The sequence below is a fragment of the Peromyscus maniculatus genome, chromosome 22, assembly GCF_049852395.1.
Source record: "Peromyscus maniculatus bairdii isolate BWxNUB_F1_BW_parent chromosome 22, HU_Pman_BW_mat_3.1, whole genome shotgun sequence".
NCBI classification, from domain to species: domain Eukaryota; kingdom Metazoa; phylum Chordata; class Mammalia; order Rodentia; family Cricetidae; genus Peromyscus; species Peromyscus maniculatus.
Genome location: NC_134873.1, coordinates 43,028,498 through 43,056,330, shown reverse-complemented (window position 1 = coordinate 43,056,330; position 27,833 = coordinate 43,028,498). Strand labels below are relative to the sequence as shown.

General features: G+C 43.6%; 1 protein-coding gene across 1 annotated transcript; it reads left to right on the top strand.

Annotated features, from left to right (window-relative positions):
* Positions 1–995: 995 nt before the first annotated feature.
* On the top strand, positions 996–27,833 carry LOC143270252 (uncharacterized). Its single transcript, XM_076559496.1, has 5 exons — positions 996–1,157; positions 9,146–9,194; positions 9,793–9,844; positions 10,610–10,705; positions 11,726–27,833. Exons 1-5 carry the CDS (start codon positions 1,023–1,025, stop codon positions 27,597–27,599), a joined length of 16,206 nt encoding a protein of 5,401 aa, XP_076415611.1. The 5' UTR covers positions 996–1,022; the 3' UTR covers positions 27,600–27,833.

The following is a 27,833-nucleotide window of genomic DNA, read 5'->3' as shown; positions in this document are numbered from 1 at the left end:
CACTGTGGCACTGCACTCATACACACATTCACATCATTTAAAATAGTAATAAAAACAAATCTTGAAAGGTTCGTGTTAAAGTGCACATAAATGTTTTAGGAAACCGAAGGGATATCTCGTTACTAATTCTTCACCAGGACTCCAGGCTGGTCTACAGCTAACACCTGCCACATAGCATGTGCTCAATGTACAAGCCAGAGCTCTTTATAATTAAAACCCTTGTAGAAATTGCATAGTGCTTCACGAAGCACGCACACCGTATTTATTTAACTATTTCTTTTTTAGTGGGCTTCCCAAGAATATTAATTGTACTGCCCCTATAGACAGAATATACTGTGGGGGGAAAAGACTTGGTCTTCTGAAATGGTGCCTACCAGTCAGTGGTTCTTTAGTGTTCCTATATGAAAAGAATAATTTTGATCACATGAATTGATCATATCAATATTGTTTGCACTGTGTTGACTTGATAAGATGGTGTGGTGATACACGACTACTCTAAACTTGGCAGTGAGATTGTAGATCCTCTAAGGCCACTGCTTAGTGTGATGTGTGTCAGGTCAACAGCAACTAGGAAATATGGAGACCTGTGAACTTAGAAAACCAGGTGCCTCAAAGTCCCTGAGAGTTCCCACTTCAACTATCCCAACTCTCTTAGATTCCACTTGACTCTGTGTTCTAACCTACAGATTGAAATTTATGGCCATAGACCCAATCCCAATTTATGACAGTGACCGGCTCCAAAGAAAATGTGAGTCAGAACAAGTCATTTTGGAAGACCTTTGAAACTTTACCTCGCCACTCCTTCCTTAGTGACGAGTTTGTCTAGCTGGACCCTAGAAGATTCATAGATGGATTCTCCCCTGAGCTTTGGCTATTAGAGCTCAGAGCAAGGTCAGCCACAGGGAAGGGCATCAGCTGGGACCTGAGTGTGCACTGCTTTACCTGGCACTGCCTATTGTGATGTCATGAAATCTCAGTCTAGAGACAGAAACTCTGTAGTGGAGGGGGCATAGGCTTGAGAAATGTCTCTAATATGGGGGCTCGTTTTCCCACTGCCGACACATCTCAGCCTTATGCTACTTGGTTTCTTGGTTTGTGGAATATGGGTGTTGTTTTCTAGGTATCAGAGCCAGACAAAGGTGGCAGCCAAGACAGAGGTATGTGATAGCCACTCTCTCTGGATACTCACTCTCTCCATCCTGAAACCCTATAGGTTTGTCTAAATGCCCATCCTCTGGGCCGTAGGAAGAACTGGATGTGGGGGAGAGGGGGGTTGAGACAGCATTGATAGATGGCTTCCTCTTTTATTTTTCCTTCCTTGTTTTGGTTTTCTGAGACAAGGTTCCTCTGTGTATCCCTGGCTCTCCTGACTCACTCTGTATACTAAGCTGGCTTTGAACTCACAGAGATCTGTCTGCCTCTGCCTCCCAAGTGCTGGGATTGAGGGCATGAGCCACCACTGCCCACCTTGCCTTTCTCTTAATTCATTTCAAGAAGCCTTAGGATGGGCATGTTGCAGGAGTTTCTCTGAGTTCGAGGTCAGCCTGGTCTACACAGTGTGCTCCAGGACAGCCAGGAGTACACAGGGAGAGTCTGTCTCAAAAAAAAAACAAGAAGAGGAGGAAGAGGGAAGAAGAAAGAAGAAAGAAGGAGGAGGAGGAAGAGAAGGAGAAGGAGAAGAAGGAAGAGGAGGAGGAGAAGAAGAAAAGAAGAACGTAGTAGTAACGGTAGCTTTGGGATCTATTATCAAATAGACACTGAGGCAGAAGGTACTAGATACTGAGAAAGTGATGTGTAGGAGCTCGAGCTGAAGTGAGACATTCAGATGACATAACTTTGGGGAAAAGAATGTGGTAAGGGTGCTGTGGATATTGTCCATCACGGGATGGGAGGCAGACAGGAGAGTGAGTTTGTTTTATAAAGAAAGATTTATAATTATATGACGAGACAAAGAAAATCAAGTGGTACTTTGCTGTGGGATTTTTATTTCCAGGAGGAGGAGAATTGTTTGAGTTCATGGTACACGTGTTTAACGTTAGTAGGTCATGCCTCTTCTGAGTTTTCGATCATGTGAGCAGACCATGAGTGACTGGCTCCCCCACATCCTGCCATCTTGCCCAGACTTGGCACATCCACCTCTTATTTTAGTGATTCCAGTGAGTGTGTGGTATTGCATTGTGATTTCGTGTGCAACCCCCATAACTAAACTCTGAGCAACGTCTCAGGTTTATTAGCCATTTGGAAATTCTCTCTTGTAAACTGCCTATTCAAGTCATTTGTGCAGTGTGTGTGTGTGTGTGTGTGTGTGTGTGTGTGTGTGTGTTAGGTGTGTGTATGTAAGGATCAAATTCAGGTCATTGCTCATGCTAGGCAAAGCACTCTACCACTGAGCTTTATCTCGGGTCCATTTTTTTCCTTGTTTCTTGTTTTTTGAGATGGGGTTTCTCTGTGTAGTTTTGTGCTTTTCCTGGAACTCACTCTGTAGCCCAGGCTGGCCTTGAACTCACAGAGACCCACCTGCCTCTGTCTCCCAAGTCCTGGGATTAAAGGCATGCGCCACCACGACCCGACTTTCCTTGATTTTTATTAAGGATAATTTCAGGCAAATCAAAGGCACAAAGAATTGGTAAACGAGCCGAGTCTGAACAAGGCACTACATTCAATCCTTAGTATAAGAGAAAAAATTAAAGGTGGTCTGATGAATCTTCATAGACCAGTCACTCAATCATTTTGAAGCAAATCAGAAATAATTTCATGGTAAATGTTTTAGTATGTATATTTTGAGCTAATGCCCCTCTCAACAAAGAAAAAAAAGAAGAAAAGAAAAACAGGTTAATCACAGTATCATTATTACACCTAAAAATGTAACAATAAAATTGGAATAATTCCTTAATACCTCACATACCCACCAGCATTTAAATTCCAATAGTCACGCAGTTATTTAATGGCATAAATTATTATTTAGCCCAACTCAATATTGAATGTTGAGATTGAACAATATGTTTCTGTATTCTAATCTACAGAGTCTCTCTTTTCTTTTATTAGTTTCATCCATGTATTGGATAAAAGGGTCATTTCTCTAGATTTCACAATCAACATTTTGTTGATCAAATACCCATGCTGTGCAGCCATACACATATAGGCAACAGTAATTGGACTTAGTGGGTTATAAAAGAGAAAAGCATGAGGTTGGGAGGTGGATATGTTGTGGGGTATGTATGGGGGAAGTTGGAGTGGGGAGGGGTGGGTATGATTATATTTGATTGTACACATGTCTAAAATATTCTGAAATTAGGAAAAATTATAATGCCCCCTCCATGTTGTCAGTTCACACACTGCTGCCTCTGGTACTTCATGTGAGTGAGTTGAGATTTATCCAGAACTCCTGTAGAAATGCATTTGCCAGGGGAGCAGGGTTGGAAAGTGCGACCTTCAAGCGGGTTTAATGCCATTCTTTCTAGACTGAGTAAGGTCTCACAGGCATGGCTCCTCACTCTCTGAGGACTGGGTTCGCTGCCACAGGAGTCAGGACCCCTTTTGTCTTCCACACACATCCACTTGCTCCTCTGCCTCTGTCTGCTGTGAGTTGAAGCTACACAAAGACCTCAGGTGAAGCTAAGGACATGTTAGCACTAGGATCTTAGACATCCTCACGTGAAGGGAAGGACATGCTAGCACTAGGCTCTTAGACATCCAGAACCATGAAGCCAACTAAACCTCTCTCCTTCATAAATGAGCTGATCACAAGTATTCTATTTCAGCAGCTCAACATGAATTAGAACCATGAGAAAGTTGGTTCTAAGATTTATCAGAATTTGTTTTCTGGTAGGAAGAGTTGACGTAGTTCATAGGTAATGATAATCATCATGAGGCACATAATGTGTGATTTGGCATGGCATTTTACTTTTATCTATCATTATCATCATCTCTATCTATCATCTATCTATCTATCTATCTATCTATCTATCTATCTATCTATCTATCTATCTATCTATCTATCATCTATATCTATCTATTTATTTTATTGCTAAGGATCAAATCCAGAGTCTTGTGCTCTCTGCAAGCAGTCCACCACTGAACTACATCCACAGACCTGGTATAATATTATAATTTCTTTTTTATGTTTTTGTTTTTCGAAATAGGGTTTTCCTGTGTAGCCCTGGCTGCCCTGGAATTCACTTTGCAGACAAGGCTGGCCTTGAACTCACAGAGAACCACTTGCCTATGCCTCCCAAATGCTGGGATTAAAGATGTGCACTACCACCACTCCTTGTAAATACCATTTTATACAAATGATGCCGAAACCCAAGAATACAACAGATCTTTCCATATTGAGCTGCTTAGAGAACCCTAAGTGTATCACTTTGACTTTATTCTCCTGTAGGAATATTCTCTAAATTATACCATGTGTAAATAACAAGTTTTATTGCCTCTTTTCCAACCTTATATCTTGGTTCTCCTTGCCTTCATTTATGATTATGACTTCAGGTACAATATTCAGTAGCAATGTGTTGTGGGCATCTGCCTCTTTATTAAGTCAAGGACATTTTTCAGTAATTCACCAGTTATGTATAATGTTTTCTGTGGTTTTTCATATATTCTTTCCCAAGTTAAAAAAGTTTTAGCAAGGATTGGTGTTAATTTAAAAAAATCTAAAATTTTAAATTAAATCTCTTTATACTGGGTGCTAAATATTAAGTATATTTCCTGCCTCTATTTAGATGGTCATATATTTTTTCTTGTTCATTCAATGTACTGAGTTGCATGAGAATGTAAGATAATAAACCAGGTGTGAATTCCTAGGATACGTATAACTCATTTGTAATGTTGGTCCCAATACTTTAATTAGATTCATTAGATTCAGTTTGCTGATATTTTGTTTGGGATTTATACATCTATGCATAAATATATTGATTGGTCAGGTCTGAATTAGATTTTAGAATGGTGATTGTTCCATCTTCCTCAATGAAAAATAGAAGCAAATCTGAATATCCATCTCATTAATGTAAGAGATGCCCTCAATACTCATGGAATTGCAAGGGTTTTTGGAGTTCTGTACCAGAATCTGGAACAAAGACCAGATTGTTCTTTATCTCTCACACACACACACACACACACACACACACACACACAGAAACAAACACACTCTCCAAAGGAGGATATACTAAGGTTAAGAAATAGGCTCTCATAGCTCCTCTGAAATTCATAGACAAACTTGAGTAAGAGTTAATGTCATTGTCCCAAGCCCAAACACAGCATCTCCAAAGAATCTATAGATTGTGTTGGTAATGCCATTTTACCATCAAACCTTCTGATCATGAACAAAGGATGTGTTATTTACTATTTACTCTCTACAACAGTGTTTTGTAGTTTTTCCATCTCATGACATAGCCACCTCCCAAACACCCCATCTACTAATACATTACCTTGGGGGTTAGGATTTCAACATATCAAGTTGGGGGATAACATTGGACCCAATGTATGTCGGGGAATTTCCCAGGCATTTCTACTTTACTGAGTGTCTTAAAAAGCAAACAAACCACATGAGTACATGTTTGGTTTTTCTGCACCACCTCTATGACCATGGCAACCCCCACTTTGTGTTATTAGTACGGAATAGTGTGTTGACCACTGTGCTATGTTGAAACGGTCCTGCATTATTTAAACATCATTTCACTGTGTGTATCTACTGTATCTGGTACTGTTACACTGCACACAGTCCCCTCCCTCCCCACTCTCCTTCACTGTCTCCCCACAGTGTCCTTAACTCTTCCAGTCATTTCTATTTTCATGGCATGTTTACATCTGTGAGGTTATGTACTCTATGAAATTAGGACCCACAAAGGAGAACAATCATTTGATGTTGGTCTTTCTGAGGCTGGCTTAGCTGCTTTATAGGAGTTCCAGTTGCATCCCTTTTCCTGAGAAAACTATGTAACCTTGTTCTTGGTGACAGAAAAAGTCCATTGTGTAGACACACACATTTAACATCCACTCCTCCATTGTTGGACACATAGCTTGGTTCCATAACTCAGTTATTATTTATAGTGCTGAAGGAAATGCTGATGGGCATGTGTGTCTGTCACATTAACCTCTATTCATTCTTTGGATAAATACCAAACACTCAGATTCATCATCATTCTGTAAGTTCAGGCCAGCCCAGTAGGTGTACTGCATTTATGTTTATTGACAAATTTTTCCACTCTATCTTACATTTTTGAGTAGTTCCACTAAGTACAAGTCTAGATAGGCATTTGTTTTCTTATAGCACATTCAAGAATTTATGCTGTTGTTTTCTCGTGCCCTGTATTTCTAAGAACACGGCAGCTCTTTCCCTACTGCTCATGCAGATATGGTAAGTCTTTTATTCGGGGCCAAGTATCAAGAATCTTCCTCTTCTGTTTTCAGCATTTTTTTTTTTTTTTTTTGGATTTTCGAGACAGGGTTTCTCTGTGCAGTTTTGTGCCGTTCCTGGAACTCGCTTTGGAGACCAGGCTGGCCTCGAACTCACAGAGATCCGCCCGGCTCTGCCTCCCGAGTGCTGGGACTAAAGGCGTGCGCCACCAACGCCCGGCTTGTTTTCAGCATTTTTGAATCTACTTAATTCAGCTGTTCTTCGGCTTCTGCTGTCCTAAAACTTACATATCAGTGCTTCTCAGTTTTCACGAGTTTCTAGTTATTAAGTCAAAGAACAGACTGCTTCGAAGCAGTTTTTAGGGATGAGGAGATCCGTCAGTCAGTAAAGTACTTGCTTTGCAAGCGTGAGGTCCTGACTTCCATCCCTAGAATTGTGTAAGAGATCTGTGCTCAGTGGCACACACTTGTAACACCAGCACTGGGGTGGGGGTAGAGACAGGCGTATTCTTGGGGATCCCTGTCCAGATAGTTCAGATCTTGACAAGCTCCAGGCCAATGAGAGACCGTGTCTCAAAAGTCAAGGTGGGTGGCACCTGAGGAATGATGCCTGAGGCTAACCTCTGACCTCCACGTGCACATGCCACATAAGCAGGCACACCTCTGCACACTTGTGTACCTACGTGTACATGCACAAACCAAAAACTCACATTATTTTCCACACTTGAATTCTCTTATAAAAATAGAGATTTTTTGTATTTTATGTATATGAGGATTTTGCCTGCAAGTAAGTGTACATGCGCACCACATGTTGCCTGGTACTTCCAGGGGCCATAAGAGATCAGATCCTCTGACACTGGAGTTAAAGTTATAAGCCACCATGCGGGTGCTGGGAACCGAACCTGGGTCCTCTGTAAGTGTAGCCAGTGCTCTTAGCGGTTGAATCGTCTCTCCAGCCCCTCAACATTTGAATTCTCAACCCACTTAGAGCCCATCTCTGAATCCTGTATTGAGAAATGATCCACTTTTATTTTTCTCACTGTTTTCCACTGTCTTAGTTTCTATTCTGTCGCTGTGACAGAATGCCCTAACAAAAGAGCCTTAAAGGGGGGGGGGCTCACTTCAGCTCACCATCACCCAAGGTTATGGTCCATTGGTCCATCGTGGTAGAGGAGGTCACAGCTGCAGGGGCTTAGGCTAGCGAGTCAACGTTGCATCTGCAGTAAAGAAGCAGAGAGGAGTGATGAGTCCAAACTGTAGCTCACTTCTCTTTCCCCACTGACACAGTCTAGGATCCCAGTAAGAGAATGGCGCCACCACAGTGGAGCCCCAGGTATGGTTATCAAGACGGTTCCCCATGGGCATGCTCGGAGGCACAGGTCCACAAGATTCTAGATTTTGGCAAGTTGACATCACTTATCACAGCTATGGAATCATTTCTTGTCACTATGTGGAGCTCTCTTCAATTAAGCTGACATATGTAAGTGAATTTATTTCAGAGCTGGGCTTTGGGTTTTTTGTTTGTTTTGAGACAGGTTTCTCTATATAGCCCTGGCTGTCTTGGAACTCACTATTGACACAGAGAAATCCTTCTGCCTCTGACTCCTGATTATTTCAGAACTTTTTTGTTTTTAAATCCCACCTGCCTGCTCCTGTTCTTATGAACTTGTTTTATGGTATGTCTTAATTTTTGGTCCAGTAAATTGCTCCCTTACACTTCTTTTTGTGGTTACTTTTGGCGACTAGCAGACCTTTCTTATTATTTATTTGTTTATTTATCTATATTCATGGTATTCATTAATTACACTCACGATATTAATTACATTTGTGGTATTCATTGATTACATTCGCAGTATTGATTCAATAACTGTATTTATGATATTCATTAATTATATTAATTGTATTGATTTATTATATTCATGATATTATGTCCTGATACTAATGTCCATTGTGGGACTTTTCCATCACACAAAACAGAGGTTCTGTACTTAGGAAATCATTGCTCTATATTCCTTTCTTCTCCATCTTGAGATATCGTCTAATCTTTCTGTTTCTATGAATTTGTATATTCTATATATTTCATGTAATACAATTCTATAGTATTTGTCCCTTTTTTTTAATGTAAAGCCATTTTATGTACAACTGCAGGAGAAATAATACACTTGAGCATAAAAATAGGTTATAATTCAAGTCCAGGGTTATTTTAAACAAGTCAGTTCTTTTCATCTGCCATACTGGCCACAGGGATTGAACATAGGTTGCCAACGCTTGGCAACAGATGCCTTCAGCCACTGAGCCATTTTGCTGGCTCCCACATGGCATCCTACCTGTTTACTTGGCTGTTTTCCTTACTAATGCAAGTCTCTAGAGCACAGGACTCATATTTACCTCTAGAGTCTCAGGTCTACACACAATAATCTAGGACTTAGGTTTGTTTAAACACTTACTAATTTGCATGTGGGTGCATGCATGGACAGATGGCATGCACGTGGAGGTGAGCATAACTTGTGCAAATGCTTTTCTCCTTTTACTATGAGGGCTCCAGAGATGGGACTCAAGTCATCAGAATTGGTGTCAAACACCTGTGCCCACAGAGCCATCTTGCTGGTCCCTTAGGATATTTAATCCATTATTCACAAAGAAATAAATGAGATGGTAACTAATGATATGGTTGCAGATGACAACTGATAAAATATATCACTATCCCCTATGTAAGATTAGATGTGTTGTCAATAAAATCCCCAAACCAGAACGTAAACCTGACTGGGTTTCTCTTTGTGTGTTTCTCTAGGCTCCTAAGCAACAAAACACATCTCTAAAACAGATCCGGAAACTCACAGGTCAGAAGGGTTCTATCCTTATGGGTCAGCTCAAGGCTGATGACTGATCAACTGTGGACCTGCTTTAGGACTCTTTCCACTTGAAGGGGAAGAAAGTTGAAAAAGAGGGTGTGCCTGGAGAGTACGCCCATCTCTCTGACATCTTTCCTTCCAAAGTCAGTCAAACAGCTCCATCCTCCATTGTTTCCTTTCCTCGGGCTTCTCTGTCCCTACATCTTCATGTAGAGCCCAAAATATGGGAGAGGAGAATGGACAAAGATGAACCAGAGTTTGGTGCAGGAGGTCCATTACCTTTACTCCTCTACCACGGATGTGGATGTGGGATGGCCATCTTTGAAGGGGAAGATGTATCAGGATCTCTGTGTCCCCCAGTGCTGTGTTCCCATTCCGGGCTTCTCATGGGTCACTTCTAGGACATGGCGAAGACAGGATAGTATGCTTTAGAAGCAAAACAAACCTCGATAGGTGTGCTGTGTACACTCCTCAGCTTCACGATGGATGTGACTTCATCTTTGCTCCCCTAATTGTTAAATGAAGGGGGTTCTGTTAGATGATGTCAGCAGTCACTATGCTAACAGTTTCTTTGCTCCTGTTACAGTTTCACAGTTGGAAGAAACAGAGATGAACGTCAGTGCAGCTGATCTGACAAGGTAAGCAGAGCCTGTCTACAGACTGTCCTGTGACAGATACCCGTGCTGACTAGTTTCCTGTCAACTTGATATAAGCTGCCATCATTTTGGAAGGGGGAACCTTAATTGCTCCCCCAGATTGCCCTGTGGGCAAGCCTGTGGTACATTTTTATTCTTTTTTTCTTTCTTTCTTTTTTTTTTCTTTTTTGTTTTTCAATGTATAACCCTGGCTGTCCTGGAACTCGCTCTGTAGACCAGACTGGCCTTGAACTCAGAGATCCATCTGCCTCTGCCTCCCGAGTGCTGGGATTAAAGACATTTGCCACCATGCCTGGCTGGATTTTCTTAATTGATGATTGATGTGGTAAGGTCCAGCTCACTGTGGGTGGTACCACACATGAGCTTGTGGTCTCAGGGGGTACAAGAAGGCAGGGTGAGCAAACCATGAAAGCAAGCCAGTAAGCAGCTCCATGGCCTCTGCATCAGCTCCTGCCTCTTGGATCCATCTTGCCCTGAGTTCCTACCCTGACTTCCCTCAGCAATGGAGTATGACCTGGGTGTTGTAAGCTGAAACAAACCCTGTCCCCCCCAAACGTTATATTCATTGGGGTTCCCCAGAGGAATAGAAATCCTACCCATGACACCATCTTCATTGTGAATGCTCTACGTAAAACACCTGGACTCTGACTTCATTTACTCTGAGACTAACTGCCTCCTTCCTAAATTATCCTTCTATTCCTCCTGTAATGTCACTTCAATCCCACTGACATCCTCTGCTGTGTCCAGTATTTCAGGACTTCCTACCGACTGGACCCAGGAATATGTATTCTGGTCAATAGACAGGAGTCTGCGACAGATCTTCCAACATCTGGATAATGCAAGGTCAGGAAACAGAGTTACTAGGCAGGGGACAGAGAAAGAGGAGAGAGAGAGAGAGAGAGAGAGAGAGAGAGAGAGAGAGAGAGAGAGAGAGAGAGAGTAAAGGAAGGAGGTAAAGGAAAAAGTTAGTTTGAGGAGCAGTGGAGAACTATTTTGTGAGCTTTATTTATTTTATGTTTTATGTGTATGGATATTTTTCCCACAGGTAAGTATGTGCACCACATGCATACCCAGTACCCACAGAGAGCAGAAGAGGGTATAGGATCCCCTAGTACTGGAGTTACAGATGTTTGTGGCCTACCATGTGGATGTTTGGATTCAAACTTGGGTCCCCTGGAAGAGCAGTCACTCAGTCACTGCTCTTAACTGCTGAGCTATTTCTCTAGGCCTCACTGTGTGTATATATATATATATATGTTTATATATAAAAAATTCAGTTGTATTTTTGTGCATGGGTGCCACATCATGTATGTGGCAGTCAGAGGATAAGCCACAGGAGTCAGTTCTCTCCTTCCAACATGTGAGTCTTAGGGCTCAAACTCAGGCCAAGCCAAGCACAAGGGTGTGTGTGTGTGTGTGTGTGTGTGTGTGTGTGTGTGTGTGTGTGTGCTGTGTAAAACTTGGGTGTCATTTCTGGGAGCCATCCACCTTGTGTTGTGAGATAGAGTCACTCCCTGGGACTCACTGATTATTCTTGGCTGTCCAGTGAGGCCCAGGGCAACTACTTGTCTCTGCTTGCCCGGCACTGGGGCACTGTGTTCTTTTCTTTTCCTGTGGGCTCTAGGGAGGGAACTCAGCTTCTCTATTGGTATACCATGTACGCTACTGACGGACTCGTCTCCTCTGCTCTTGGTGGAGGAATTCTTTAAATAAATAATTGATGTTTGTGAATGCAATCCCTCTTTTTCCTCATCTCTCCCTTAGACCAGAAATATTTTGGGTTTGAAATAGCCGCTCCCTTCCTTCTCTCTAATTTCCCTCCTGATTCCAAAGAAAATGAAAACATTTCTCTTTGTTTCTCAGATCAACGCTTATGGAGCTGAATGTTTCAGAGTCCCGAGATGTGACTTCTTCCTCCGTCTCTGACGCTGTGCTTCAGGAGGCTGTCCCACCCAGCTGTTACTGTAAAAAGGGAAAGCCTTCTACTGACTACAGCATGTCCTCTGCATCATCCAACAACAGCTCCAGCCTGTCTTATCTTCCAATGTTTTCTGAAGGAACAGCTTGGCAATTGCAGAGCGATAGTGGACCTGTTTCCTCCCAGAAGGAACCATCTCTGCCCAGGAGCCCTGGCACAGCCCTGCCTACTTCTCAGCTGACAGATCCTGAGAAATCAGCTCTTTCTCCGAATTTGGCACTTCTTCCTCCCTTACAAGCTCAAACTTCCTTCATTAGCTCTATTTTAGAATCCTTAGATCCTTGTGAGCAAGAGAAAACAAAAGATAAGGGAGAGACTCATTTTCAATCAAATCATGGGTCAGATTCTGATTTGGATGAGAGTCCAGGACCCCTGGTATGGGCTCCACTCCAGCTCTCTCCTTTGATCAGAGGAGAACTGGAAGGACATATGTCTCAGAAGGTTTCTACTTTGCAACAAGAAGTGGTGCCTCTGCCCGTGAAGAAATCCTGGAACATACTCAATCATTTGATGGATGTACAAGGAGTCCCTGAAGAAGAGCTCCCGAAAACTCAGTTACCTACACTCATTCCTCAGAGTGCTGAGCAAAATACCAACACATCTCCAGATCCTCCATCATTTCATCTCCACATGAACATTGGGGTGAATTCTGAAGTCCATAGGACGGAAGCAATCATTTCACAGCCATTTCCCTCAAACAGGGAGTCACAACCCCATGATGACCGCCAAGAACTTAGATATAATCCTTTAGTTATATCACCAGGCACTCCATCTCCCAGAAATTTAGAGGTTAACATAATTCAGGAAGAACAAGCTTTAGTGAAAAAGGATTCAAAGCATGTGTTAGAGCTGAATATAGAGCAGAGGGTGATAGGTCTGCCAGAAAAAAGGGTACAGACACAAAAGGCACAACTAACTAATGTGGAGCTGACACCCAAGATACCACCTTCAGCCACTGATGTCATAAAGGTCACACCACTGGCCTTGCTTCAGGTTATGGACTTAATGGGAATAAACCCAGAACCACAGTCGGAGGTGATAGACTCTGTGGGGTTTTCCCCACAGCCACCAAATCAAGCAGAAACAGTGAGTATAACTCCTCAGCCATTGAATGAAGTAATTGAACCGATAGAAGTAACCCATCATCAGGATCAAACCACGGGATTAAAGAGCATGGCCTCAAGACTGAGTCAAGTCACAGATGACATGAAGGTAACTCCTGTGGCATTGTTTCACGTCACAGATTCCATGGGGATGATTGACAAATTAAGTCCACATGGCATAGAACCATTAGGAATAGCCCCAAAGCCACAATACCAAGTCATGGAATCAGTGAAGACAGATACACTGCATAACTATCAAGCCAAAAGACCAGGAAGTATGAGTCGAGGGCCACAGCAGACGGTTGTGGAAGCTGTGGAAATGATTCCACAGCCTCAGCATAAAGACATGGGAACACTGACCATGACCTTGGGGTCACAGAATCAAGCCACAAAACACATCAGGATTACTCCCAGTCCAGTACATGAAAATGCAATGGAAATTAGCTCAAGTGCACTGCCTGAAGCCACTGAAGATACAAAAGTATCTCCAGTGGCAAAACAAGCCATGGATTTCATGCAGATGATTCCACTAGGACAGCCACACATTACTAAATCTAGGGCTTTGATCCAAGGCTCACAGCCTCCAGCTGAAAATTTGACCCCAGTGTCAGCTCAACCAGATGTTCCAACTACTACTGTCCCAGTAGGAACTGTAGAATCTAGAAGCATACCTCCACAGCCACCATCTAAAGTCCTGGAACCATCAGGAATGACTGATGACCTACTACCGTCAGGTCAGTCCCTGCATGCTCTAAAGGTGACCCCACTAGTCCAGGCATCTCCCACAGAAATGATCACACCACTACAAATTGTAGAGCCTCAAATCGAAGAGGCTCTGGAATTGCCTTCTGGGTTACAGGGTCAAGTTCGAGACTCCGTGGGGACTATGCCACAATCTCGAGGCACAGAGTGTGTGTCACTGACTCCAGGACTGTCTCATCAGGTCAAAGACCCTTCGGAGTTCACCCCATGGCACCAAGACTTAAGCTGTTCAGAGGTGAGCCCAAGGCAAAGTCACAACATGACAGAAACTATGGGGTTGAACTGGCCACAAGTGAAGGATCCTATGGAGATACCACAGTCACACCATCAAATAATGGAATCCACGAGAACAATCCCAGCACCACCAGATCAAAGTGCAGTACCTATAGGAAGAGGCCAAAAGCATCAAGTTCCAGAAGCTGAAGTAGGGCCAGTCATACCACTGCTTCAGGAAATGGAATATTTGGGGGGGAGCACAATCCCACAGTCTAAGGTTAGGGATTCAGTGGACTTACCCCCAGAACTACAGAGTGTAAAATCTGAGCACCTAACCCCAGATCCAATATTGCAAAGTATGAAATCTATGGACATAACCACAGAATTAGTCCCAGAAATGGAAAAATATGGACCACCAACCTCAACAGTGGTATGTATAGATTTGGCCCAAGAACTGCATCAGCAGAATATGCAATATGAGGAATTAACCCCTATACCACAACTGCAAAGTGAGACATCTGTGCCATCGGCCCCTGAGTCTCAGTTTCAAGATGTGAAATCTGGCCAGCTGACAGTTGAACCACAACTCCAAAATAAAAAGTCTGCTGAGCTGACTCCATGTCCACAGTTGCACAGTAATGTATCAGTGCATTTGATTTCCGATTCTCAGTCTCAAGGTATGGAAGAAGCTCTTTTAGCCCTATCACAGGAGATACAAGGAGATATAAAAATGGTGGAGTTGACTCCAAGACCATCACTTGAAGATATAAAATCTGTGAACTTGGCCCCAGAACCATGTTCACAAATCACTGGCTCTGATAAGATAGCCCCTGTACCATTGCTTGAGGATACAAAGACTCCATTTGTAGAAGGTAGGAGTCTACTTCCTGAGGCACAGGTGGAGAGTATGGAAGTTGGTGAACTGATCCCAAGCACACAATTTTATGCAACAAAATCTTTAGAAGAGACCCCCAAACCAAGTTATCATTTCCTAGAACCTGAAGGACCGACCCTACAGCATCCAGCCTCAGAAGCAAGGGTGACCTCTGACCCTTGCCGGCAGGTGGAAGAATCTGCTCCGTTGCCACAATCATCATTAGGGATGAGTCCAGCACCATTGAGCCAGACCTCAGAATCTGTGGAGATGAGCTCACCACCACTCCAAGAGACTCTTGAACCTGGGACCCAAGTTGTAAAAGAGATGGAAGAGACTTCAGAAACAGGAAGTGCAGTTAAAGATACTCTGGATTTTCTACTAGATTCAGAAGTGCAAACTATGACCTCAGGAGTGATGGCCCCAGAGACACAGCCCCCAGATGTGAAGTTTGTTCAGGTGACTCTAGACCCGTGTGCAGAAGTTACTAACCCATCGGAAAGAACTCTGAAACCAGAAGATGAAGACACAGAGACCTTCAGATTGACATTCTCTAAAGCTGATGATACCCAGGGAACCATCATAGACCTATATTCAGAAGTGAGATCTCTGGAGTTTAGTGTAGAACCAGGAGTGCAAGGTGAGAAATCAGAATCTTTTGCCCAAAATTTGAAGTCTGCAGAAGTAATCACCGAACCAACTGTACAAGTTGTAGAACCTGCAGTACTAAGTACAGAACCCAAACCACATATTAAAGATGTGATCCCAAGGCCACAGCTCCAGGAAGTAAAGTCTAGGCAAATGGATAGAGAATCACAGTTGCAAAATGAGAACTCTGTAAATGTAATACAACCTTCATCTGCAGGAGAGGTAGATCCTGAAAAGACAAAACCAGAGCCACGACTACAAAGTTTATCACTGAAGGAACGGATTGAAGGGACACAGTCCCCAAATGTGAAATCTGTGGATTTAAATCTAGGCCCACAGCAGCTAAGTGTCAAATCGAAGTTGATTCCAGGGCCCAAATTGCAAAGTGTCCAGTTTCCAATGTTATATCAAGGACTACTTCTTCAAGGGGAAAACCCAGTAAATTTCATCTCAGGCCCCCCACATTATGGTGTGAAATCTGATGATGAAATACCATGTTCTCTGGGGCCAGAAACCAGATCATCAGATTTTATCCTGGGGCCAAAGCTTCCAGAACCACAGCCACAACCACAAACACAACCTGGGAAGCCGGTAGACATAAACATAAGACCATGCTTGCATCATGTGAGATTCTCTGATGCAATCCCAGAGGCCAAGCACCAAGGTTTCAAATGTGTACAGTTCATGCCAGGAGTTCAGCTTCAAGACAGGAAGCCTCAGACATTGATGCCAGAATCATTTTTGCCATTAAGCCAAGAGACACAGGTTGAAGATAAGAAGCTTGTGTTGCCTCCGGAACTATCAGAGTTTTGCAGCATGAAACGCCCAATCCCAGCCTCTGAACTGCAACATCCAAGAGTGATAGCTAAGCCGGTCAATCCAGGACTGTGGCACCAAGATACCAAATTTTCTGAGTTGGCTTCTAGGAGGAAATATCAGAGAGTCAAATTTGAGGAGCAAACCCCAGGATCATTGTCTCATGGTATGAGTCCTATGGCTCCAGAGTTAGGGATACATGATCCCAAATCAGCAAAGGTGACTCCAGGCCTACAAGATACAAGGCAGGTGAGTTTTAACTCAGGGCCATGGCTGCAAGATGTCCAATTTTTGTATGCAATTCCAGGAACTCAACCTCAAGGTGTGAAGACTTCCAAGTTAAACTCAGGGCCACAATTAGAGTGTGTAAAAATGTTTGAGTTGACCCCACAGCCAGAAAGGCAAGGGATGAAGCCAGAGTTAATAGTACAAGAGCCACCCTTTAAAGATATAAAATATGTCACAAGGAATCTAGTACCAAACTTTGAAGGCAAAATGTCTTATCAACTAGCATCTGAACCACAGATACCAAATGCAGAATCAAAGAAATTGACTCCTGAGAAACACTTAGCAGGTGCAGATCATTCTGGGTTGATCAGAAGAGCACAGGCACAAGGTGTAGAATCTTCTACATTGATCCACAGACAGCATTTGGGACATATAAAACCAGTAGAGAAGATCACAGCCTCAAAGCAAGAAGAGTTAACTCCAGGGCCACATTTGGAAGGCATCAAATCTATGGAGTTGAGGTCAAAGTCAGAGCTGGGGAAAATCATATCTAAGCTGTCAACCCCGGGGATACAAGCAGGAGATAAGGAACATGAGGAGCTGCCTCCGTGCTCTACCTTGAAAGGTTTAAAATCCGAGTTACCACCTTCAGGACCACAGTTAGAAGACAGGAAATCTGCAGTTTTAACTCTAGGACAATGTCTAGAGAGGATAAAATCTACAGTGATATCCCCAAGCAGTTCCCAGTCAGATGGTATGAAATCTGTGAAGTTGATCCCAGGTTCAAGAATTCAGGATTTGATAACTGTGGGGTTGGCCCGTGATGCACGTGTGCAAGATATAAATGCCATGGGCTTAGAACGTGAACCAAAGAAGCAAGGGGAGAGTCCCGGGACTTTTGCACCAGGGATGCTGTTTCAAGATAAGCCTATGGAGGTATTGCAAGAGCCTCATCAACACAATGTAAAACCCATGGAACTGACTTCACGGCCACAAACACAAGATAGCAAACGTGTGATTGTCTCATGTCTGAAGCAGCAAAGTCTAAAACCTGTGAAGAAAGCCAAAACACAAGGTATCCAAGGAGTAAAATTCATGGATTTAGTCTCCACACAACAGTATCAAGGGAGGGCACCCATGGATTTAACTCTTGAGCCCGGACGAGATGACCACATAAGCTCAGCAGAGTGGAAAGGTGGGATGTTCGACCGGCTGAACAAACAGTTGGAGTCGGAAGATATATTGTCTATGGGATCAGATCAGGAACCCAAACCTGCAGGTAGAAAACCCATAGAGCTCAGCTCTAAACTACAATGTAAAGATTCACCCTCATATGAATTGGCTCCTGAACCAGTTGTTCATAATGTAAAAGCTCAAGAGGTCCAATATGGGCCACAGGCACTAAGTATGAAACCTTGTCCATTGACTCCAGAATCAGAGGTGTACCAAGTGAAAGCCTTGGAGCCAATGTTAGAGCCACCACTTCAGGATGGGAGAACTGTGGCACTAAATACAGAACCACAAAGTGCAAGTACAAAATCTGTTCAGTGGATACCAGCATCTGAGTTTCAAAGGGAGAAATGTATAGGGTCAAACTTTAGGTTACAGTCTCAAAGTGCCAGCCCTACAGAATTGAAGCCGTCTACACAAAGGAGAGGTGTGAGGTCATCTGATTTGACTGTCAGGTCAATAATTCAAGGAGAAAAATCCAGAGAGTCTCATCTTGAGTCACAGTTACAGCAAGTAAAAGCCTCTTCATTAGCACTAGGGCTGCAGAAAACCAAAACTTTTAACTTAACTTCCGAGCCTAGGCCTCAAGGGATCAAAACTGATCAACTAAACAAAGAGACACAGGTAGAAAGTATAAGATCCATCCAGTGGATACCAGGACCTGAATTCCACGGTGTGACATTTTTACAATTAAATAGTGGATCACCATCTCCAGGTGACAAATCTACAGAACAGAAACCATCCATACAACTGGAAGGTGGGAAGACATCAGAGATGGCTCTAGGGCCAAAACCTCTAGGAAAAAAATCCGTGGATTTTAACCTTGGGCAACAAGTACAATGTGTGAAGACCCCTGAGTTGTCCCCAGGACCAGAGCTACAAGAAGGGGAAAACATCACATCAACCTCAGAGCTACAGTCTCAGTGTGGGAAAAGTGTAGCATTACATCAGGGACCACTGCTTGAAAATACAAAATCTGTTCTTTGGATACCACTGTCTGACTGTGAAGTTAATAAATCTACACTGAATCTTAGGTTACCACCTCAAGATGTCACAGCTAAAGAGTTAAAACCCTCAGTACAACTAGATGTGAAGACATCCAATGAGTTGACTATGAGGCCGAAGTCACAAGGTAAACAACCTTCAGGGTCAACCCAGGAACATCAGTCTCAGAGGTCCAAAACTACTGATTTTAAATCTGAGCAACAGTTTAGAATTATGAAAGCATGTAACCCAACCTTAAGATCAAAGACCAATAATATAAAATTGACATTCAAACCCAGGTTTTGCTTAGAAGACAGGAGCTCTCCTGGATTAAACCCTGGAATACAGCCACAAGAAGGGAATCCCTTAGGGTCATCCCCAGGAACACAGCCTAAAACTGTGACACCTTCAGTGTTTAAACAAGAGTCACAGTCCTCAGAAGTGAAATATGGAGCAATAAGCCAAAGGCCACAATCACAAAACAATGTAGAGTTGAAATGTGGAAAATCTTCTGAGTTGGCACTTCAGACAAAGCCTCAAGGTATGAAATCTGAGAACAGCTCTGGGCCCCAGTGTCGACATACAAACTGTTCTGACTTGACTCCTGAAAGAGAGTCCCCAGATATGAAATGTACTAAGTCAAGTCGCAGCTCACAGCTGAAAGGTAAACCATGCATTGAGTTAGCTACGGGTACCAAAACTCGACCTGTCAAACTAGGCTGTAAACCTGGGCCACAGTGGCAAGGTATAAAATCTAACTCATTTCTGAGGACAAAGCCTCACGAAATGGAAATGGAAGACTGGGAATCAGGCCCGCAGTTACAAGATCTGAAATCTTCAAGGACAATCATGGGTATAAAGGTCCATGATGTCATGTCTGTGGACTTTGGTCCTGGACCACACTTACAAGGTATGACATCTGAAGTCATTACAGGGAAGAGGGCTCATGGTATGAAATCTGTAGAAATCAAACCAAGATCAAAGTTACAAGGTAAGAAACATGATTTCACCCCGAGGAAGATGTTCTTAGGTACAAAATCTGTAGAGCTGGACTCAGGTCCCCCTCTGAAAGATTTGAAATATCCTGAGCTGATCATGGGTATGAAACTTCAAGGTGTGAACTCTATGGGACAACATGTTACAAGTATAAAATCTTCTGAGGTGGTAACACAGATAAAACCCCAAGGTGTGACAGCGGTGGACCTCAATTCTGGACCAAGGACACAAAATAAAAAGCCGTCTGAGTTGGCTCAAGGGCAAAGGCTCCTATCTAAGGAATCTGTAGAGTTTAGTCATGGCCCAAAGTTACAAGGTGTGACAGTGGAGTCCAAGCCCCCAAATGGGGAATCTGGGAAGTTAAATTCAGGCCCTCAGTTACAAGATGAGAAATATTCTCAGTCAGTTCTGGGGACAAAGCTTCAATATGGAAGATCTATGGAGGTCAGTCCTGGCCTATGCTCACAGGGTATGAAGTCTTCCAAAGTGATTTCAGAGGACAAACTTCAAAAAGAGAAACCCGTAGGCTTTGTGTATCAGCCACTGTGGCAAGATGTAAAATCTTTAAAATGGACATTCGGTAAGGCACTTGACAGGGAACCTTTGCAGTTGGAAACCGCTCATTTACAGGACAGGAAATTAACTATGTTAACACCAGAATTACATCTTCAAGGTATGAAACCTGAGTTGGTCAACTGTGGATCAAAGTTGAAAGGTGTGAAGTCTGAGCCCACATATGTCCAGACAGTAAAGGATACAGGGATCAATCCTGGTGCTGAATCACAGTTTGTGGGAATCTCTAAGCAGGCCTCAGACTCAAAGATTTATACAGTGGTGCCTTCTGAATTCAATGCCAGGAACCAGAAGCGAGATAGGAAGTCTCACAAATTAAGTCAAAAGCATCAACTTCAAAAAATAAAACAAATAGCGTTCAGGGATGAGCCACATTTGCAACATATCAAGTCATCAGAATTATGTACAAAGCTTCAAGACCTGAAATCTATGGAATTCAATTCAGAGCAACAGTTGCAAGATGTGATGTCCTCTGAATTGGGCATGGGAACAAGTCCTCAGTGTTTAGAGTTCAACCCTGGGCCACAGTTGCAAGATATAAAATCTTCTGAGGTGTGTACAGAAACCAAGCTGCCAGATGAGCCGTCTCCGGAATTCAAGCATAAGCCTACATTGCAAGATAGGGCATCCTGTGACCCGAGTACAGGGCCACAGATTCACTGTAAAAATGTTATGGCATCCAACACCAGAACACAAAATGTAGAATTGTCTGAGTTGCACCCTGGTCCAGACCTTCAAGGTATAAAATCTAAGGTGTTCTGCCTGGGGCAGCACTTGGAAGATGTGAATTCTGCATGCACTCCTAATGCAAATTCTCAATATATAAACTCCAGTGGGTGTAAATGTGAGCCATATTTACAAGATATAAATAACTCTGCATGCATTCCAGAGCCAGACCCTCAATGTATAAAGTCTGTGTGCAGTCCTGGGCCACATTTACATGGAACCAATTCTTCTGCATGCATTTTAGGACCAAAATTGCAATTTGTAGATACTACTGGATGCATCCATGAGCCAAACTGGCAAGATGTGAATTCTTCTATATGCACCCCAGGGCCAAGTCCTCAGTGTATGAGTTCTTCTGTATGCACCCCAAGACCAAGTCCTCAGTGTGTGAATTCTTCTGTATGCACCCCAGGGACAAGGCCTCGGTGTGTGAATTCTTCTCCATGTTCCCCAGGGCCAAGTCCTCGGTGTGTTAATTCTGCATGCACCACAGGGCCAAGTCCTCCTTGTGTGAATTCCACTGAGTGCCATCCTGAAGCACATTTGCAAGGTGTGAATCAATGGGCATCAATTCTAGGGCCACACATTCAGTGTGTAGGTTCTATTGGGTGCAATCCTAAATCACATTATCAAGGTGTGAATCCTTCCTCACCCACTCCAGGGCCAAACCCTCAGTGTGAACATTCCAATAGGTGTAGTCTTGAGCCACTTCTTCTTGGTATGAATCATGGTACAACATTTCCAGCACCACAAATTATGTGTGTAAATCCTGTTTGGTGCAATACCAAAACACATTTGCAAGATGTGGATTCTTCTGCCTGTACTGGAAGACAAGAGTCACAGTCTGTAAATTCCACCGGATACAACCCTGGGCCACATTTACAAGCCCCGAAACCTCAAGATATGAATTTTTCTGAGTTGAACTCAGGGACAGGAATTCAAAGAGAGATGCCTATAATAGTTAACCAAGGACGACACATACAAGATTTGAAGCTTGAATCAACTCCAGGGTCATCTCACTTAATGGTAGGGGCAGAGTTTCAAGAGATCCCATTTTTGAAGGATCAACTTGGGTCGTGGCAGGACACTGCACAACCTGTGTTCACTTTGAGGCCTCCATCAAATGGTGTGAAATCTGTGGGAGTTTCACCAACCCCACTGCCTGAAGATAGAATGTCTCCAGAGATGAGCAAACAGCCCTTGCTTTGTTTGACAAATTCTGTAAAAGTGACACCTGGCTGCAGTCTGCAGGACTTGAGAAGTAAGGAATTTTCACCAGAACCTTGTTTCCAAAAAGTTAAATCTGTGAAGTTGAAGCCAGGCTCACCGACTCCAAGTGTAAACCCTTTAGAGTTCGCTCCATGCCACTGTTCTCAACGTACTAAGACTTCCTTTGCACAGAAGCCATGTGTTCATGAAAGAAAGCCTATGCAGCTGAGACTAGGCTCCCAACAGCAAAGCATGGATTGCCAACAGTTTCCTTTAAATGAGAAACCAGTGATATCAACACCAGAGTCCACTGGGAACTTCTTAGCCGGACCAGCACTGTCTAGTGTCAAATTTTCAAATTTAATTCTGGAATCACAGCAACAATGCATGAAATCAATGGAATTGGCTTCAGAGCCAAAGTGGCAAAGTGTAAACCATGTGAAATTGTCATCGGTGTCTCTGCCACAAACTGGCACCTCTGTGGGGTTATCACCAAGACCGTTCCTTCAAAATGTGACACCTGGGAACCAAAATTCCCAAACACGTGATCAAATCATAGAATCCTCTCAAGTGATACATAGACCAGAGCACCAGATAGCAGACTGTGCTGAGAAGATGAGGCGCCAAGTCTCTAAATTGGTGGATTTTATTTCACTACCAGTTTCTCAAGATGCAGGGTCTTCAGAAATGACAAAAGGGTTGCGACATAAAAGCCCAGAAACAACAGAGAAAAATATGAGGTTGACCCCCAAACCAACAGATCAAGACATAGAATCATTAGGGATGCCTCAGCAGCTAGATCTTCAAGGACCAGAATCTGTTGATCTGACTCCCACACTAAGTGATCCAGATTGGAAGTCCTCAGAACTAACCCCACAGAAAGGCTACTGGAGCCCAGAAACTCTGCAGTTGCTGCCTTGTTTGTGGCCCCAATTTAAAGATTACAAGGAGTTACCAACAGAACAAGCCACAGGATCTCATAGAATGACCCTTGACCTCAAGAATCATGTTGCAGAAGTAAGGATGCTAACTTGTGAGGTAAGACCATGGAAAGAATATCTTAGTGTGCCTTCAAAGCCAGTAAATAGAGAGACTGGACATGTAGAAAAATCTCCAAGGCCGTGTCCTCAAGACTTAGGACCTGTGGTGGTAAGCTCTGGGAAAAGAGCCCAAAGGGAACAATCTGTAGCATCACCACCAAGGCCATCGTATCACGTTCCAGATTCTGTTTCAGGGATAACACCAGGGCATGGACCTCAGATTCCTGAATCTGTAAGTTTGACCTCTAAGCCATGGCTGCAAATAGAAGAATTCTTAGAGTTGTCAACCCAGCAAACCAGTCAAGTTGTAGAAGATACAGACTGTGAGGAGCTCACTTTTGAGTCATGGCAACCAGGGGAGGTAGCAAGTAGGCTAACAAAGGCCCAGGGTGCAAGCATGGGAACTTTAAACATAACTCCAATTGAATCACTGGATCAAATGATAAACTTTATAACAATCAGTCCAAAGCAGCTAGGTCAAGTGACAGAATCCACAAAGACACGGCATCATGTTTCTCAGTCAGCTGCTCTCCCCAAGGTTTCTGAATCTGTGGAAGTTATCCCTGGACCGCCATTTCAAGTTATAGAGTCTGTGATGATACCGGAGCCAGCCTCTCAAGGGTCAAAACATGCTGATTTGACTCCCAAACTGCACGATGTGATAATGTCAGAATTTGCTTCAAGCCTTTGGTTACAAAATGTTCAATCCAAGAAATTAGTCTCAGCACCAACACATCAAATTTTAGAAACAATACAGTTGTCAGGCTTTCAAGTTATAAAGACTATATTGGTTCCCAAGCCACTGCTTCTGATTGTAAAATCTGAAGAGCTGGCTCCAGGACCAAATCCTCAGGCTATGGAACCAATAGGAGCTGCCACAAAATCTAGCATTAAAGTAATGGATGGTTTAAATTTACTCCCAAGACCACATCTTCAAGACATGATAAAACCTACGGAACAAACTCCAAGGGCAAATATTCAAGAGAATTTTGCAGAAATAATCTTACAGCAAACATCTCCACTTGAGGAACCTCCAGTATTAACTCATGAGCAAAGGCTTCAGGCTGAAAATTCTCTAGGGATCAGAACAGAATCTCCTAAAGTAATGGAAATTGAAGATTTGAATCAAAGACGGGTGTGTGAGGATAGAGACTCAGAAATGATAACATCAGAAAAGTTACAAGCACAGAATTACTTCTCTAGTTTCATACCCAGCCCTTCAATCCCACTTATTTCAAGTTGTGTCAAAACAACTGAGTTAGGACCCCTTCAGGGTTCTGGAATGCCGGAGGTATCAAGAGCCTTGGCTATGAAGAACTTGGCTGTTAGTATTTTGCCATCTCCAGAGTCCTATACAGACACTATTATGTTCCGTCCATCAGCCCTTCCCTTGGTTCTTCCCTCTGATATTGGGAACACTGTGGGATCCCTATATCCTGACATCTGGGAAGTGGATGTCCTATCCAAGGAAGCAACTGAAAAGAAGCAAATGGAAGAATTTGAGAATTCATTCCAGAGCTATTCTCCATATCCACTGAGATTACTACCCTCGGAGTTTCAGGCAGGATTAGGGGCTCGAAGAAATTCTATCCGTTCTTTCCTGGGTAGACAACAGAATGTCTGGGAAAGTCATGTCTGTAGGCAGCGACTCCCTAGGAAGTATCTCTCCAATATGCTGATGTTGGGAAATGTCCTGGGAACCACTATGGAAAGGAAACTTTGTTCTCAGCCGTTTTTAACAGAAGGAGCCACGATGGATATCTGTCAATTTATTCAGAATTTATTTGGGGTTCCAGCTGAACTGATGGCATTTTCCCAGAGCCCACTAGAGAGGGGTCTTAGGACGATTTCACAGACTTCAGTGGTCAAAAACTATATTCAGAGACATATTTTATGCCATGGTCATGAGAAAAGAATGCCCTTAAAGATGTGGACACGTGGATCCACATCTTCCATAATACAGCAATACTCCGGTACTCGATTGGGAATAAAGAAAACAAACTCAAAACTCAGTGATATATTCCAGGAAGTCACTCAGAACGTGTCTGTCTCGTGTACAAGGGCCCAGTTTCCTGCCTTAATGAAGCCGGAGTCTTCTCTCAAGATACTTTACAATAGGGAAGACGCTGTTTCCAGTGATCAGAGTAAAGACTCACAGAGTGAATCACAGACAAGGCCTTCTGACTCTCACCACTCCCTCAAAGCAAGTTGTCTTTCCCAGGCCAAGAGGGATATCTCAGAACAGCTCCATCTGCTAAAAGATCTACAGCTCAAAATAGCAGCAAAACTCTTAGAGAGTCAAGTGCCCCACAATGTCCCTCCTCCTTTCTCATCAGGTCTTGTCCTGAAATATCCCATCTGCTTGCAGTGTGGCCGATGTTCAGGAATTAATTGCTGTCATAAGTTACAGTCTGCTTTTGGTCCATATCTTCTCATCTACCCACAGATCCACCTCTTAAGCACCCCTGAAGGCCATGGTGAGATTCGCCTGCATCTTGGCTTTAGACTGAGAACTGGGAAAAGACCTCAAGTCTCAAAGCATCGTGGAAGAAAAAGAGCAGATGCATGGAAGAGCACTACATCACCATCACGAAGGAAAGCTAAAATCTATCGTCCAGCTTCCAAGAGTCCAACCACGCCAAGACATTTCCAGGCCCGATCTCCCCAGGCTCCAGCTTCTGTACAAGTGCTCATCAGAAAAAAGCAATGGGGAAGCCATGGTGTGGTCGGCAAGACAGACACCGAAGACTTTGAGCACCGTGAGTTCTGTCAGGTTCACTCTGTATCCGAGAGTGGCTTTGAAAGTAATCAGGAAGAAAAATGGTCGAAATCAAGCCTCAAAAAGACCTTTGGCTTAAAATATCCAATGAAGGAAACCATCAAGGGACGTAAAACACAAAAAACAAAGCTCAACAAAAATAGTGGAACCCCAGAAGAGAGTCCTTTTAGAATCATGTGTCCATCAAGAAGCAAGAGTGTTGAAACCGTTCAAACAAGCACTGCTTCTTCGAAGACACAAGCTAAGAAATCCTCTCAGCCCAAGTTCTACCATCTGCTTTTCCAGGGCCTAAGGCAGGCATTCCAAATAGCACATAGAATTGTGGCTTATACTGGACAGAAGCCTGCGGACAGGACAAGGCCAGACAATTTGTGGTCAACCCAATACTTGCACCCCAAACAAAAACCCAGTAAGTATTGTTTAGCAGGGGATGGCAAAGGAGCCAGCACACCAGTTGCCCACCAAAAGTCAGCAGGTGTGAACCCTAAGCAAGAGGACAGATTGCAGGGAACAGGTGACCAATGTAGACAAACTCAACAGCCAAAACAAGTGAGCTCTCTCCAACCCAGACCTTTGCAATTGGAGACCATGGCTTCTGAAAGAGATGCCACTTTCCAAGTTACCTCAGTCATCCAACCTTTGAGTATAGTTCAAAATGTCAACGGCAGAGCAAAGAACAACTATGGCGATGAAATCTCCTGTCTGGAGTCTAAGAACTGTTCTCAAGTAGGAGCCAAATGTCAGGCCCAAGAGAGAATAGAACCTGACTCCCATTTGAAGAGATCCCTGCAGAGCCACTTTAAAGAGACACACACACCCAAGGAAGAACAACATGGCTTCTTCAGGGAGAGGGACCTCTGTAATAAGCCTTTTGAAAGGACCAATCGCATCCTTTTGGAGAGAATTCAGGAAAGTCTCTCTGAGAGGAGATACCGCAGTCCTTCTCAGAGAAGGCACAGCAGTCCCTCTGACAGAATGCTTAGACATCTCTCTGAGAGGAGACATTGCAGTCCCTCCCAGAGACAGGATAGTAGTCCCTCTGTGAGAACCCTTCAAAGTATCTCTGACTGGAGCCTTTACAGTCTCTTTAAGGGGGTAGGTCGCAGTCCCTCAGGGAGGAGCCGACCCAATCCTGGGAGACGCCCTCGGAGTCCCTCTAGGAGGTCTCTTAGTCCTCGAGAGAGAAGAGGACGAGAGAGAAGGGGACACAGTCCCTCAAAAAGGTGCCATCTCAGTCCCCTCCAGAGGACACGGTGCAGTCCTTCAGAAAGGAGCCATGGTAGTCTCTCTGAGAGAACCCCTTTCAGTCCCTCTGGCAGGAAAAGGCATAATTCTTCTGGGAGAGTCCACCACCTTCCCTCAGAGTCCAGGCTATACAGATCTTCTTCCAGACTCCACCGCAGTCATCCTGAGAGAACTCACTACAGTCCCTTTGAGATCAGACACAGTTATTCTGAGAGGAGCCGGCAAGGTCACAATGAGGGACCCCATCACAGTACCAAGGAGAGGCTCAGGGGTAAGGAGAAGCCCAGACATAGCCTGTCTATAAAGACTTCAAGACTTATAAACTCCTAGGGACTTATGCCTCCTAGGGACCACACCAAAAAATAATCCAGAAGCTGGACAAGTGTGGAGACACGAAGTTAGTAGATAAGGAGAGACCTGCCCCTGTTAATTACAGCCTGCACATCTTCACCTAGCCGCCCTTTCTGCTCAGCCACTGCCTGCACCCTCAGCAATCAAAGAGCTTTCTGGAGGGGACTGAGAATGGGTCTGTAATTTAAGATCAATAAAGGGGCAATAATCGAA